General features: G+C 29.4%; 2 protein-coding genes across 2 annotated transcripts; both read left to right on the forward strand.

Moving 5' to 3' along the window:
• The first annotated feature begins 574 nt into the window (after nucleotides 1–574).
• On the forward strand, nucleotides 575–3250 carry LOC137810929 (NEP1-interacting protein 1-like). Its single transcript, XM_068612428.1, has 5 exons — nucleotides 575–1314; nucleotides 1723–1901; nucleotides 2289–2372; nucleotides 2646–2813; nucleotides 2926–3250. Exons 1-5 carry the CDS (start codon nucleotides 1170–1172, stop codon nucleotides 3046–3048), a joined length of 699 nt encoding a protein of 232 aa, XP_068468529.1. The 5' UTR covers nucleotides 575–1169; the 3' UTR covers nucleotides 3049–3250.
• A 5990-nt stretch (nucleotides 3251–9240) lies between these two features.
• Nucleotides 9241–13037, forward strand: LOC137810931 (aspartyl protease family protein 1-like). Its single transcript, XM_068612430.1, has 10 exons — nucleotides 9241–9901; nucleotides 10292–10424; nucleotides 10702–10937; nucleotides 11094–11318; nucleotides 11603–11738; nucleotides 11826–11908; nucleotides 11987–12080; nucleotides 12176–12233; nucleotides 12510–12581; nucleotides 12670–13037. The coding sequence occupies exons 1-10, from the start codon at nucleotides 9594–9596 to the stop codon at nucleotides 12855–12857; spliced, it is 1533 nt and encodes a 510-aa protein (XP_068468531.1). The 5' UTR covers nucleotides 9241–9593; the 3' UTR covers nucleotides 12858–13037.
• The last annotated feature ends 3269 nt before the right edge of the window (nucleotides 13038–16306 follow it).

The following is a 16306-nucleotide window of genomic DNA, read 5'->3' on the forward strand; positions in this document are numbered from 1 at the left end:
GTAAGGAAGAGACAAAAATAAAATAAAATAAATAAAATAATTATATATTAATACGAATTTGAAGATTTTATATAAAAGTAATGTAATGTTAAGAGAGAGGATGAGGATAAATAGTCCTGCATGCATTTATTGGTACATAATTTATGTTGTTTTGAGTCATTAAAGTTAATACTATGAGTTAAGTTGTAGTCTAAGGAATCCATTAATTACTTGAGATTTGGTTTAGGGATTCTGTCTAATAGGTTGTTATGACTACTGTATATATTGTCAATCTGGTAACACCAACTCATGTGGGACACATCAATTACCACTGCAACTTTTATTTCTCATTCTGATATTCGAATACAAACAACACCAATTACATATAACACATATATCTATTTATAACTTATATACTATTAGGATATACTATTGTGAAAGTAAGTAATACATATAACAGAGATGATATGTAGGAAAGTCTGGTGGTACTCACCTACTGGACCCAACCCATGAAGATATTTTGGATGAGAGGGACCAGAGAAATAAAATAATAATAACCAAGACATTTATATGAAATTGGGCATTAATAATTATTAAATGAGATGTTAAAAAATGTGGAAAATAAGCAGTGCGGTGGTACAAGTTGCAGGGGAAAGCGTAGCCAATCCAAGTCTAAGCTTGAAACCGCGCTCTGACCCAAAACGAGTGATGGAAAAATCAAAAAACGAAACTAAATTCTCGTGACTCTTCGTGGTTGGTTTGCCACGCCCTTCTCTTTAATCACCGTCCCGTGTCATTTGAAAGCGATTTTTTCCCTTTCATTTTAAATTAATTCTGGATTAAGCTCAAAATGTTTTCTTTGCTCAAAAAAATTACCCATAAATATATATATAGAGAGGGAAAGGGTCGCGTTAAAGGCACACAGGTTTTAAATGCGAGTTGGTTGATCGCAGCTTCTTCCAATCTTCTTTCATGCTTATAGACTAAGCATTGCACAAGAGCCATCTTTTATTCTTATCGTTATATTATTATTATTGTTCCTGTTTTTAATGTTAACATATATATATTCATTTTAGCTTCTCCTTAAACCCAAATCTGGTGACATCAGACCAGACCGTACCCTTTTGTTTATTTTTCCTTTCTGGGTTTCAATTTTGTCTCCAATCCCTGCAATTTTCTCAGACACCCAGATGGACTTTGTGCCAAATCCATGTCCTTTGCGTTCATCTTCGATCGGGAATCTCGTCGAGAGGGTTAAGCAACTTGGTACCCTCGCCGTCTCTGCCGTCATTAGGAACATCTTCTCTGCGATCTTGACCTTCTGCTTCGCATTAGGTTCGCTTCTTCCTTCCCTTCTGTTAATTTCCATTATCCTTGCTTACATTTATAATCTAACCAAACTCTTGATCTGCTTCTGTTTTCCTCCTCTCATCATGGGTTTTGCCTTTTCTTGTCGTTTTTTTAATCTTTTTGGGTGGATTGTTATCATTGTCTGCTTTTTGTGATGTTGGGGGCTTTCGGTTCAGACAGAAATGCGTATTATGTTTAAAAAATGAAACTTGAAACATGGGGTGGGGGTACGCCATTTCTTGGTTGGATTGTTTTGCTTGTGTTGTCTGGTTTTGTTATTTTCAGCTTCAAAGACGTACAAAGTTGTGTTGTGGTTAATGTTTTTTCAATTCTATTGGCACCATGTGCTTTGCTTAAGGAACAACGAGTTTTGATTGGTTGTTTTATCTGCAGTGGGCACTTTGTTGGGGGCCTTAACTGGAGCTTTGATAGGACAAGAGACTGAGAGTGGCTTCATTCGAGGGGCTGCTGTTGGTGCCATATCAGGAGCTGTTTTTTCCATTGAAGTGTTTGAATCGTCTCTTGTTCTTTGGCAATCTGACGAATCTGGAATTGGCTGTGTGTTATATTTGGTGAGTTTACTTAGCTTTCACAGGGCCTTGTTCAAGTACAGATTTTAAATACAACTTCCTAGGTACCTTTGATGCCTTTGTTCAAATGGAATTGGGGTTTTACTACATAAATTTACACAATCCTTTAATGCAAACCTTTATTATGTGGATTAGCCAAATGAAACTCCAATACTGATTGTTGAACAACACAAAAACATTTAAAATGGCATGTAAGTTTTGTCTCCTGTCAAATTGGGAGCATTTGTTGGGTGTGTAAGCTCATGATGTATCCACGTGACCACAATGAAATCTTTTGTTGGTCTGTAATCATACTGTGTTGCACCCCCTGACTTTTGTTTATCATTTAGAATTGCATGTGGTGTAGCCTGATCTTTTTGAGATATGCAGATTGATGTTATCGCCAGCTTACTGAGTGGGAGACTTGTGCGTGAGAGGATAGGTCCAGCCATGTTGAGTGCTGTTCAAAATCAGGTAATTTTCTGTGCCCAAAGGACTTGAGCTTTGATTGATTTAATGTTTGGTCACTTCCAATGTTGCCTTTCTCTCGTACACTCGGTTTTGTTATATTTGGCCTGAAACTAAACTTCAATTGAAAGTAATAATATCAAGGTTGCTTTTACAAACTAAGCAAACAAAATGAAATCCAGTAAAAAATGAGTTTGTAAACTTTAATCCAAAATAATGAGATTGAGATTTGCTTATGAACTTCCTCTTCTTGCTGACACCTCTGCTCTTGCTTATCAGATGGGTGCTGTTGAAACCAGCTTTGATGAGGTTCAAAACATCTTTGACACCGGTGGTGCCAAAGGTTTGTCTGGAGATTTGGTTGAAAAAATCCCACAAATCAAAATTACAACTGACAACAATATTGATGCATCCGGTGACAGAGTCTCTTGTTCAGTTTGCCTGCAGGTTAGTTTTCACGTTTTCCCTTGTCACTATCAGTAGATGTCTATACATAGAATTTAATGCTTGTATGATTGTGTATTCTGTTATAAACATTTCTACATTTGTGCATATACAGGATTTTCAGCTTGGAGAAACAGTAAGAAGCTTACCTCATTGCCATCACATGTTTCACCTTCCTTGCATAGATAAGTGGCTCTTCAGACATGGTTCTTGCCCATTATGCAGAAGGGATCTGTAATTTTGTATATGCATAGCACAGACCGCTAAAAGAGTCCTTTTTTTGTTTTTGTTTATACGCTTATTTCATTCTAGGACTTACATCTAGTAGGAAGCCATTGCAGTTTGAGTGGTATCATTGTACTAAATTAGTGTAAAGAAAATTTTGAGATAAAAACAGTTTCCACTTGTTGTATATGGATGAGTAATTGACCCTTTTTCCAGCCAGTCTCCACTATTTTTCTCTTTTATTTTATCTTTAGTTTTTGGAATGCCATTCGTACATGGATCAAACGATGGCTTCCCTGACATCTCCCATGCTGATAATACAATGCCCAAGAGTTTTTCAATCTCAATTAAACTAATATTTTGAATTTAATTGCTATAAATTTGTTCTATGAATTGTCGTATTTGAAGTATTGTGGTTTGGATTTTGATGTGTTGTTTCGATTTTATTTTTAAAAAGTGTTTGAAAGAAAGTTGTGTTTAAATTTTTTTTTTAAGGGACGTGAAATTGTTGGACATATTGAAACCAGAACAAAAGTAATATACTTAATGTATAATGAACGAGATGACTTATTTAATATTGATTTATGTAACGATATTTTAATAAAGTATTTTTTTTCTATGATTATGGTATTTATGTGAAAATATAATTAATTTTTTCAGTGAGGCTTTTATTTTTAATTGTGTTTTTTTATTCATAAAGAGGATTTGATACTTCAGATTCATAAATGTGAAATGAAAAAATATGTAAATGAATGGAAATGTTCCACTTTGATCGGAAGTCTGGTTCGTACAAGTTTTGTTTTTGATTTGAGGCTCATAATTTTTTGGTAGCCATTGTAATGAGAAGTTAGGTCTAACCTAACCAGTAACGTCCATAAGTATTACAAACAAGAAAAGACTTACTATTGGTCCAAAACCTAACAATATTGATTTGGTGGGTTCGGGTCCAATTTTATAAATCTAATTTTCTTAAATTATATTTTTTAAACATTTTTATTTTTTTGTTTTTTTAAATAATAAAAAACTTTCAGACCAACTTCACATCAAATTAATCATTTAAAAATCTAGTTTTTCTGGTTATAAACACATATGAATCAAATCTCTAAAAAATAACCATTAAATTATTTTATACCAGAATATTCTTAATCTTAAACAAGTTCAAAACTAAGCAATTTTGATCGATGGGGCTTCATTCCTTTTCAGTATCTATACTCTCTGTATATTTTGTTATTTTTATTCTATTTTTATCAACAAACCCTTATTTAAGTTTTTTTACCAAAAAAGAAAGTAATTTAACTTTATTTTCTTTATATATAATATTAAATCTATTGTATTGTTTAAACAAACTTTTATATGTAACAAGACCTAATTTTTATTTTTATTTTGGCTAAAGTATACATATTTTATTTTTTTACAAAATTAGTGAATTTCTTAGAGTACACTAAGCATAAAGTGTTTATAGTACTAAAATGTTTTTTAGTCTAATCGCATTCAAGATCTTCAGAATCGTTTTTTTATCGATAAAAATTAAATACATATTAAAAAATTATAATAATAAAGAGACTGAACTACAAATATATATTAAAAAATTATAATATTTCGTTATGCACTTGTTTTAAATTTTAGGGTCACTAAAAAGCCAAAACTATTATATTTATTTATAATAGTTTTTAGTTCATTTCATAAACTCAAGTTCTTTAATGTCAATAAAAAAATGTATATGTTTATTAATATAATTTAGGGTCATTTATTTGAATTTGTTAATTTCAATTTATTAATTAAACTTATTATTTTATGAGTTAATCTGTCAACCTTAAATGCATAAAACTTAAGTTCTATTGAAGTCATGGGTCAAAAATAACATTAAAATTTTAAGAACTTTGACCTATATGTGCCAGCTCAAGTTTACAAATTTTGGAGTGGTTGAACATGAGGACTCGAAAATAATATTTTATTTGCCTATTGATAAAAATGTTAGTATTTACATTTTCTAATGTATTGTGTTTATATCCATGTCCAATATAGACTAATGAGTGAATAATAAATAAGATGTTATTATATGATAAAGGTTAAAATTCTTTAAATTAATTTATCATGTAAATTAATTTTTATGCAAGTTTCTTTCGTGCTTTTCATGTTTAACACATGGTACATGTATTTGATACTTACTCCTTCTAAAAGCTTATTGATTTTCTTACTTTCTATTATTCACATCTTTATTGGGTGTGATAGACCAAATACAAATATTTTCTAAATAATAGAAAATACAATTGAAAGCAAATCTTAAATACAATTAAAGTAAATTCTATTATACAAATAATCATTTATTTAAATTGAATAAAGATTTATCTCAACCTTAACTCTACTATATTGACAAATATTTATTTTAACACTTGCTTTTGTAAAAAAAAATATAAAAAACTAACTTTTTTTTATATTTTTTCAAAAAATTAATAAAGAATATCCTTTATATATACAATTTTTAGTTTAATATAATAAAATTAAAATTTATAATGCTTGAACTATATAATTTCAAAAAATAATTAATTAATTCAATCTCTTTCATGTTTGAACCTTTAAAAGAGTATCCAAATTCTCAATGAGAGATGATATTTTTTTTACTCTATGTCGTGTAAGTTCTTACTTGTCACTTTAGCAACTAGAGTTCATAAGTAGAATATGGTTTCTCTCTCGCTAAAACTACCATTAGATTGGTTGAATGTTAAGCATAAGAAACGTTATTTAAACAACTAGTTGGATATGATGAGACTTTACAATAACATTAATTGAAGTTTACTTTAACAATCATCTTATCATTCAAGTTAGATATACAAACAAAAATTTAAACCAAAAAAAAAAAGTAAGTACAAACTTATTCAATTCAATTCAAATGTAAAAACACAATTTATACCAATATTTTATAATTTTCTCAAAATATAAACTTTCATTCTATAAAAATAAAAGTAAAGCAAATGACAAAATTTACTAAACCAAAACAAAGACATCAACATATAATAAACATATACACAAAAACAATTTAAACAACTTCATTTGATCATGAAGTTCAAAAGTTTCATTGATGATTCAATTCAATTTTAATAACAAAAGCATAAACCAAGATTTCAATACTCTTAAAACATCTCACTTTTACATGCATTCTCTAAAAATATAGTTATGAATTTAATTTGACTTTTCTTGCTTTTAAAACTAACTCGTTTTGCATGAAAAAACACAACAAAACTCCAAAAATATTAAGAAAACCTTCAATTACTTTCTTAAATAAAACCTAACATTCAATCATCAAAATCATTCTTCTTTTCTCCAGGCTTTCACAAACTTTCTCCAGGCTTTCACAAACTAAGATTGTCAATTTCCACTTTTCTTAGACCTAAACGGAAACTAAAAGAATATATAATAATATATATAAACCAACAAACTTATAAATTTATACGAATAATATACTTCAACTTAATAAACTTATCTCAATCTATGTGTATCCTTTATTAGATTAAAAACATGAAAAAAAGATAAAAAAATAAATAAAAGTTAAAATTTTAGAGAAAAATAATAAATAATATAATTTTAGAGTGATAAACACTTATAAAAATATAAGAATAAACATTTATCTATGTTGTTTATATTTTTTCAAATAATATATTAATTCTTCTTTTGTTTTAAAACATTGTCTCTAAATCTATGAAAACACGTTCTTACAATTAATATTATATTTGGAGTTAAATATTAATCAAATAAATTTGACGACATTTTTTAAAAATTAATTATTAAATACAATTTTTTATATTATTTTTTATTTTATAACGTGTTCATATAGATGTATTTTTTTTTCTCTCTCTCCCCATATTAGATTTCATCACCATAACCTGATCATGAATATCATTGTTTTTCATTTTTTTTATATAATATTGTTATCAGTGTTTTATCAAGTGTAAATTTAAGATTCAAAATAAACATTTATCATGTATGCTATTGTAAATGGTAAATGTTTATAATATAATATATTTATATGTTGTATATAAAAGAATATTTGTTAAAAAATATACATAGTAAGTTTGGATATTATTATTTTTAACTTTAGGTTATGAGATACTTAATAAAGAAAAAAAAAAACTTTTCTATGTATTAATTTTTTTTTTAATTATCAAATTGTGTTTGTTTTAAGGATCGGGTTGCATAAGAAAAGCACAAAAATCAATAAATAAAAAATTTAATTAAAAATAAAAATAAGAAAAAAATTTGGGAACTCTTTAATAGTAAAACAAATAAATGAATTATAAATAATAAAATATAGAATTCAATCACACACCTATTACATTATTCATAAATTTTTTTTTTAAAATCTTTTATTTTATTTTTCATGATTGTCAACATCACTTTCTTTTTAAACCACTTTCTCAAATTTTCTCTTTAATCTAAATTTTTTATTCTATTTATTTTAATCCAAACCATATCACCTTCTTGGTAACTCCTCTTAAATTCTCAAGTCTTCTATGTAGTCTAAAGAAAACAATAAAGTAAACCACTTTTTTCTATTATTTGAAAAGGAAAAAAGTTTCATGGTTGAATTTGGTGAAAGAAAAAGAGAGAAAGTCAGCCACAATAAATGTTTGTTTAAAATAATTTGAACTCATAATCCTGTGGTTTGGGTTGAAATTTTTAGGTGAGAGGTCTCTTTCTTTACTTCACTTTTATATGTTATTGATTAAAATCAGTTCCCGTGGATGATGAAAATATTCATTTATTACTCAAGAATTAAATCATATCAAACTAATGATAGCTAAATATATCTTTAATACAATATATTAAATAACAGGCAATATAAAATTACAAAAAAATAAACTAAAATGATAAAAATAGTAATTTTAAATTTTAAAAGAAAAAAATCAAATAAATTTGCAATTTTATGTGTATAAAGTATAACATAAGTCAACAAATTGATTGTCTAAAAAATGTGTTTTTTATAAGAAAAATATAGATGTTTTCAAAGAAGAAAAATCATGTAACTTCTAAGAAATGTTATATTATTTAATACCTTTTCATTGAATGATACTTTTTTTAAATGAAGACATAGTTAGATTGAAAAAGATTTCTCATAAATAATGCATATCAAATTTTATATTAATATAAAATAATTTAATGTCTTATTTACATAAATAAAAATAACATAATATATTATTTAAAAAGTATTAAAATATGAATTAATATTTTTTAATTTTCGATTTAATATAATTTAACTTAAATAATCATAATAATATAAAATTTTAGTTTAACCATTAGATTAATAAAAATCAATTTTATTTAAAATTATTATCTACATAATATTACCCTATAATTTAACCTCTTTCCATTTTTAAATTTGATTCACTCTCGTAATCTCACATAAACTTACTATCTCTATTTCCGTTTATCAGGAAAAGAATACAATTTTTTTCTTTCTCAAACGTGAGTGCGTTTTAATTATTTTTACTTACTTTATGAGTATTTTAGAAATAACTAATGATATATTTAAAAAAAAATTGCATCCATCACATTATTCTATGTCCCACACTAAATACTTTGAAAAAAAATTTGCAGAATGAAAACCTTAATCAGATCCATAAGATGCAAAACCAAGCATCCTCTAACTATCTGTATTTTCTATCAAAATGAGGCCATTGAAAGCCATCAACTCACCTCAATTTCATCAGTCACATTCACTTGCACAATACCTCAACTTCCCTGTAATGCAGGCATTTATTTTTTAATATATTATTTATCCTTTTCAAACTTTTACTTGCAGGTGTCACCATTTCTTCTATTATATTCTACCATGTTCAGCTACTGCAAACTAAGTCCCAATGGTGGTGACAGAAATAATAAACATTTGGCAAAGGTTTCAACAGGTGCAGTTGGCTTCCCCTGTTCTTTCTGGCCAGCAAAATCAACTTCATAAGATTTAAATATCACAAAATTCAAACAATAATAGGTGTTTCAAGCTGCATAAATAGTCTTATGTTGTAAATTAAGTAGAAACTATTAAGTTTACTAATCATATTAACTATATGTAATTACCATTTATATCACTAGCACTACAAACTAACTAAACCACATTAATATATAAGTCGGTATAACAATATTGGAATAACATTATTAAGATATTATGAGGTCTAAAAATATGTAAATATCATATCAAATAGTATTCTTAATTAACTCGATACTTTAGATAAATTTTATGAAGTTTATGGAAGAACATGAGATATGAAAAATGGAAAAAGAAGGTAGGGAAAGAAACAGTGAGTGAGAAAAGGAAGAGATGAATTTGGGAGGAAAAGTGTGGATGCTTAACCAAACTCAACCGACTTTTTGACGTATCTTGCTTCTCCCTCTTCCCTCTCTCCCCTTTCTTCATTTTCTTTATTTTAATTCTAACTATTTGGTGTCCACGACCACAGTGGACAAACAAAAACACGGAACCTTATTGTTTGCTCTTGTTCACTGTCTCTGCTAAGCAAAGCGTCTCAAATCACATTCTTTAACATATCACCTCCTTCAACAACTCTCATGGCTCCTTCTTTCAATTCCAACCATAATCATCGACACACTTTTCTTTCTGTGTCACTGGTCATGGTGCTGTTCACGAGTTCCCACGCGCTTCATTCCTTCGGCTTCGACATACACCACCGCTTCTCCGATCCGGTGAAGGAGGTTTTCGGCGTTGCTGACTTACCCGACAAGGGAACTTGCGAGTACTATGTTGCCATGGCCCACAGAGACCGAATGTTCCGGGGCCGGCGTCTCGCCGACGGTCACCATACTCCTCTCACTTTTGTCCCCAGCAACGAGACTTATCAGATTGGGACATTTGGATTGTATGGATTCTTCAACTGCTTGCAAAATTTTAGTTACTTTTTATGTTTTCTGGGTCATAGTTTTTTACTAGAATTTTCGAGAATATAGATCTGTGCAAAGAATCAGAAGGACGAATAGAATATGGGTTATGATTTTGGTGCTTTAAAAGGTGCAGAAAGAAAACCGAAAGGGGATATGCTTTCTTTTCTTTTTTAAGAGACCATATATTACGAGGTTTCCAAAAAAAATTCCTTTTTTTTGGGTTGTGTGAAAATCTCTTTTATTTGCAGCTTTTAGTCCTTTTTTTTAAGAAAAAGGGGAAATTTTTTGAATGAATTTTGTGAGGTATTCTCTGGGTGGTTTGTGTGTAATAGTATAATAATTAGTAATTTCTATTATTCGGATTTCAGCTTGCATTTTGCCAATGTTTCTGTTGGGACTCCACCTTTATCGTTTCTGGTGGCATTGGATACTGGTAGTGACTTGTTCTGGTTACCTTGCAATTGTACTAAATGTGTGCATGCTATAGAGATATCAAACCAGGTATGCCATCTCATTTATTATTTTAACTGTTTTTTTCCTTTAATTTATACTTTATCTGAATGCTTGCACTTTTTGAGTGCTGGTGTGAAACTTCATTTGCATCATCATTAGTTGCTGAAGGATTTCTTGATAGTTAGTCTTGATTATGGGAATCGTATTGCCCTTATATGTGTTTTTCTCTTCTTTTTTTTGGGTTCTTGATCAGTTGTGAACAAAAGTACAAAACTGATGCAGAAGTTTGAATTGATGACACTTTTTTAATACTTTTACTTGCCAGAGAATTGATTTTAGTATCTATGATCTTAAAGGATCATCCACAAGTGAAAAGGTTTTGTGCAATAGCAGCTTATGTGAGCTACAGAGACAATGCTCTTCATCCGGTGGCGTTTGTCCTTATGAAGTAAACTATCTATCGAATGGCACTTCAACATCTGGGTTCCTGGTGGATGATGTGTTGCACTTAATTACAGACGACCATCAAACAAAAGATGCTGATACACGAGTTACTTTTGGGTAAAATTGTCTACATCTTACTGTGATATTTATTGGTAATACATATACATATGAAGCATTAGAGTTTATTCTTGACCATACTGCATTGCAACTTCTTTTGGGCTTACTTGTTTTTGACAACATGCTCATTGGTATTTGTCATTCAATATGTTGCAGTTGTGGCCAAGTTCAGACTGGTGCTTTTTTGGATGGGGCTGCCCCAAATGGTCTCCTTGGACTAGGAATGGGTGATGTATCTGTCCCAAGTATCTTAGCCAAAGAAGGGCTCACTTCAAATTCTTTTTCAATGTGTTTTGGACTTGATGGTCTTGGAAGAATCACATTTGGGGATAATAGTAGCTTGGTTCAAGGAAAAACACCATTCAACCTAAGGGCATCGCAGTAAGTAGTTATAATCCTTTTTTCTTCTTTCCATTTAGTTCAACAAGAAGTTATCACTTTCACTTGAATGCACACCCAAACATACCAAAAAAATGAATGAATATTGGCTTAGGTAGTATTTGGTTTCATTCTGGTTGACACTCATGACATGCCTTGACCTTAAATGGAGCACCCTCCACTACCTTGAGAACTTCTTTAGTAAAAGCAAAAGCAACATATAACAGAAACTATAGAGGAAAAATATCTTAACTAGTGCTTATTTTAACATTCGTTCTTCTTTACAGTCCTACTTACAATATTACTGTATCCCAAATTAATTTGGGAGGAAATGTTGCCGATCTTGAGTTTCATGCAATATTTGACTCTGGTACCTCGTTCACATACCTAAATGACCCAGCTTATACTCAGATTACTAACAGTGTAAGTAATGTTAAGTATAGTTGGTTAAGAAGGTAACTAGGCCTTCATGTGACATGAGTTTTTAATTTTTTCCCATTATTTTTGCAGTTTAATTCAGTAGTTAAACTACAACGGCATTCATCTTCTAGTAGTTCTGATGAGCTCCCCTTCGAGTACTGTTATGACTTAAGGTGATTTTAGCTTCACAGAAGTCTCTACTCCCTTTTCATTTTAAAACCATCAGGCACTGATTTTGACTTTACCTGCAGTTCAAACCAGGTTGTTGAAATTCCCTTCAATCTGACCATGAAAGGTGGAGATACTTACACTGTCACAGATCCTATAGTAACTGTCTCCGGGGAGGTGAGAATATGAAATCCAACTTTTGGTTTCATTCATATAACTATCCAATGATTTTTTAGGCTGTAACATCATAAATGCTTATTGTGATGATCCAGGATATTAGCCTACTTTGTTTGGGTGTCCTGAAAAGCAACAACGTGAATATCATTGGACGTGAGTATTTTATTTGAAGAAACTAAAATATATATGATTAAATGTTCTTAAACTTTTCAATTATTTTGGTTAATTCATGCTTCTTATCAATAAGCCACAACTGCTACATTCTTATAAGATCTTGTGTAGCATTCGCCAATGCCTGTCTTGTTTGTCTGTTTTTGTTTGACAAATCTTACATCAATACTATGACAAAGACATCTATAACTTCTTCCACTGTTACTGCTGATGTTTTGATACATACCTAGAGTATTCATAGTATTTATCTTGATACAGAGAACTTCATGGCTGGTTACCATATAGTGTTTGACCGCGACAACATGATTCTGGGTTGGAAGGAATCTAATTGTAAGTGCATGTACATTTCACTCTCTACTGCTTCAGTTCACTGCATTTTTTCTCCAATAGTATTGTTAATGAGACATGTTATTCACAGGTTATGATGATGAATTCTCTACTTTACCTGTTAACCGATCACACTCCTCTGCTATTCCTCCTGCCATAGCTGTGAATCCTGAAGCAACATCAAATCAGCCTAATGAGCTGTCACCTAATCTTTCATTTAAGATAAAGCCTACTTCTGCCTTAATAATGGCCCTTTTTTTGCTTTTGACCATATTTTGAGCATACCTTAGGCTATTTAGTGTTATATTACTAGTATTAGTATTTTTTAGCAACACTAGAGAAACATTATTTCTATACATTTTTGGATTCTTAGTAGCATTAATCTGATAACGAGTCTGTAAATAATGTGAAAACATGTCAGTATAGTTATGAAAATACATATATGTTTCCATTCTTACATGTTCATGGTTTGTCTGACTTCACTTTTACATGTTAATTACAAATCCACATAGTTGTAAACGCAGAAGACCATTGACTCATGACTTGGACAAGACCCAATCAAATTGTGCAGGTTGTGCTAGAAAAACTGAGAGATTAGTTATAAATCCTCACATATAGTTGAAAATGGACTATGCATTTGATTTTTAACCATAGTTTGGTCTTTTCTTTTTGACATCTTATAAAAATCAATTTACACTCTTCTATTATGGAAACATTAATTTTAAATGTATAATCATCACAGAGGGACACTAAATAGTGCTAATTCTCTACATTCAAAAGTGCAAAAATGAAGAACAACTCATATGAACCAGAAAAGTTCAATATGGAATGCAAGCTATTAAATAGTGTTAATTGTAGAAGAAAATCATGCAAGCTGGCAGTGCTTAAACCAGGTCAACAAGTTATGAACACATATATTGACTTTAAAGATTTATGAACTCTTACCAGCCGCCTTAGATTGAAAAGTTGAAAATTTTTGTGCCCAGTTTTTCTTTCAATGCTATTTATTTATAAGCTGTTGAATTTATGACAAAAGAAAAACTTGGTCTTCATGAATTGTTAGTTGTTGAGATCAATTCCACATGTTCAAAATTTGAGGCCAAAGGTGGACCACTAGCAGCTATTATTTGAATATTTTCTCTCTCACCAAGACCATCCTTCTTTCCCTTTTGCCCTTGCCTCTTCACATTTTAGATCATGTATATCCCAATTCTATATCATTCTCCTTCCATCTATAAAATATTAATTTAATATTTTCTTTTCTATTTCTTTCTTTTCATTAATAATATCTTTATCGGTTTCTCTTAATTATTTTAGTCTACTATAATAAATATTAGATTTAAGTATATTTTTATTCCCTCCAAATTTACATTTTTCAATTCTCTGTAAGAATTTTTTCTCTCTGTCATTTTTAGACCTTAAATGAAAAATATTGATCAGCATAACTAAAATAACAAAACATGTTTTCTATTTTTTGAACACATAATTTAGTTAAGTAATATATTTATTATTTAATATATTGTACTTTATTTTTCCTTTCAATGTTATATTTTAGTTTCTATAATTTTGTTACTTTTAAATCTTTTAACATTTTTTAGTGTTTTATAGTTTTTATTACTAACTAAAAAAAATTTAGTACGAATAATGAAAATATTAATTAAAAAAATTAGATTACATTTCAATGCATATATTTTAACAAAAAATTATATATATTTTTAAAAATAGTAATTAATTTTTAAAAATAGTAATTAATTTTTAAAAAATAGTAATTAATTTTTAAAAAATAGTAATTAATTACTTAATTAAATTACATATCTAAAAATATAATTTTCATAATTTAAATATTTTTTTACCTTCATTATATTAATAATTTTTACTTTTAGTAACCATAATTAAGATTAAGAAAGAGTGATAAAAGAATCTGAGGAATTTAAAACTACCAAATATTTTGCTGGAACTAAATGAAGATCAAGTCATATTTGTAAGAATTAAAAACATATTTAAACTTAAATATTATAAATAACTTTCTTTGTACCACCATGGAATAATTTAATTTTGAAAATTAAAACTTACTACTATTCTCTTCATACATTAATTAGTTAATAATAAATTTAAAAAATACTATAATTACAAACAAATTAAATATTTTTAATTAAAATTAATCAAATTTTGTGAATTAATTATAAACATATTTTATTTAAGTCCAAATGTTTCCATCCATTACTTGGTTCTTGGGTTCTTTGTCACTTTCACTTTGTGAATAATCTCTCAAAGGCATGTTTTTGAAGAATGATGTCCTTTTCTTCTTAACTTGCACCTTGATCAGTATCATTCTTATCTACACACATATTTTACCAGAAAATGATAAAACATTAAGGTTCAGTATGAAGTAAATCATAAAAAATTACAAATACAGATATTTTCTGCATATAATACATGATACCTAACAAGATAGACAAATGCATATATTAGTTTTAATGCACAAAAGCATGGTAACAAAAATAGGGCATTATGTCTTAATCATAACTGAAACTTTTGATAAGTTTATGAAAAAAGCATCATAAGATCATAACTTCAACTGGAATGCAAGTTTTTTCACAAAAGGAAGGGGAAATTAAAATTAAAATTTTATTATGATAGCATTTTCTTATTATTAGGGGTGGCAAAGTAGGTCCGCCCGCCTCGCATTGACCCGCCCCACAAAGTTATTGCAGGCTAGAATTTCCGACCCGCCCCGCATAAGAGCTGGCCCGCAGGTTTGAGAGCTGGCCCGCAGGTTTGAGAGCTAGCCCGCGTTTTTTTTTAAATTAAATATATTTTTTTACATTTTGTTCTTAAAAAATTGTCAAATTAAACCTATGTATTTGTTACTATCAAACCTATTTTTTTTTCTTCCTTTTCAAACATAGTCAAACATAAAAAAAAAATTAAACATTAAGATAAATATCAAATATCACTATTCTTCCACTTTCAAAACATTAAAACTACCTAATTCCAAAACATTAAACATAAACATAAACATTAATTCAAAAACATTAAACATAAACATTATTGACATTCTTTCATTTCAATAACATTGGATGCCGCTTTAAAAGAACTTTCATCCATTTTTTCAAAATTATAATCTTCCTCGTCATCTGCACACATTAAAACAATGACAATTTTTTTTTCTTGCGGGTTAGCGGGTCAGCCCGCCCCGTCCCGCTGCTGGCCCGCGCGGGCCGCAGGCTAATGCGGGGCGGGCTAATGCGGGTTAGCGGGTTGAAAAGGTCAGCCCGCCCCGCGTTTTTTACCAATGGGCCGTGGGCCAGCCCGCATGGCCCACCCGCTTTGCCATCCCTACTTTATCATTAATGAATTTTTATCATGAGCCAAAAACACTGCATTTCAGTTTTGTTCAGAATAAGAAAACCATTTCATTGCAGACTTCATTAGATAATGACATAAACTTAAGGGAGAGAAACATAATAAGGAATAAAGGTATTGTTACAATCAACTACTCTACCAGTCTAGTTTTGCTTAAATATTACTCTTCATTCTAACCAACTTGGCTTGAAATATCTAAACATAGAAAGTCTAGTTTAGACTTCTTGATAGTTAAGATGAAATGGTTTTTGTTTAAAATGTTTTTAGTCATTTTAAATATATAACATGTTATATATATATATATAACATGTTATTTAAATGGATAAAAATAAGTGAAAAAAAAATGTATTTATATTAGTAAA

Source organism: Phaseolus vulgaris, chromosome 2 (assembly GCF_000499845.2).
Source record: "Phaseolus vulgaris cultivar G19833 chromosome 2, P. vulgaris v2.0, whole genome shotgun sequence".
In the NCBI taxonomy this organism is placed as follows: Eukaryota; Viridiplantae; Streptophyta; class Magnoliopsida; order Fabales; family Fabaceae; genus Phaseolus; species Phaseolus vulgaris.

Excerpts from the sequence above, each read along its gene's own strand:
- LOC137810929 (XM_068612428.1), top strand. The coding sequence starts at position 1,170 with ATGGACTTTGTGCCAAATCCATGTCCTTTGCGTTCATCTTCGATCGGG. Across the intron at positions 1,902-2,288 it reads TTGGCTGTGTGTTATATTTG|ATTGATGTTATCGCCAGCTT; the intron begins GTGAGTTTACTT and ends TGAGATATGCAG. Across the intron at positions 2,814-2,925 it reads CTTGTTCAGTTTGCCTGCAG|GATTTTCAGCTTGGAGAAAC; the intron begins GTTAGTTTTCAC and ends GTGCATATACAG.
- LOC137810931 (XM_068612430.1), top strand. The coding sequence starts at position 9,594 with ATGGCTCCTTCTTTCAATTCCAACCATAATCATCGACACACTTTTCTT. Across the intron at positions 11,739-11,825 it reads ATACTCAGATTACTAACAGT|TTTAATTCAGTAGTTAAACT; the intron begins GTAAGTAATGTT and ends TTATTTTTGCAG. Across the intron at positions 12,081-12,175 it reads TAGTAACTGTCTCCGGGGAG|GATATTAGCCTACTTTGTTT; the intron begins GTGAGAATATGA and ends GTGATGATCCAG.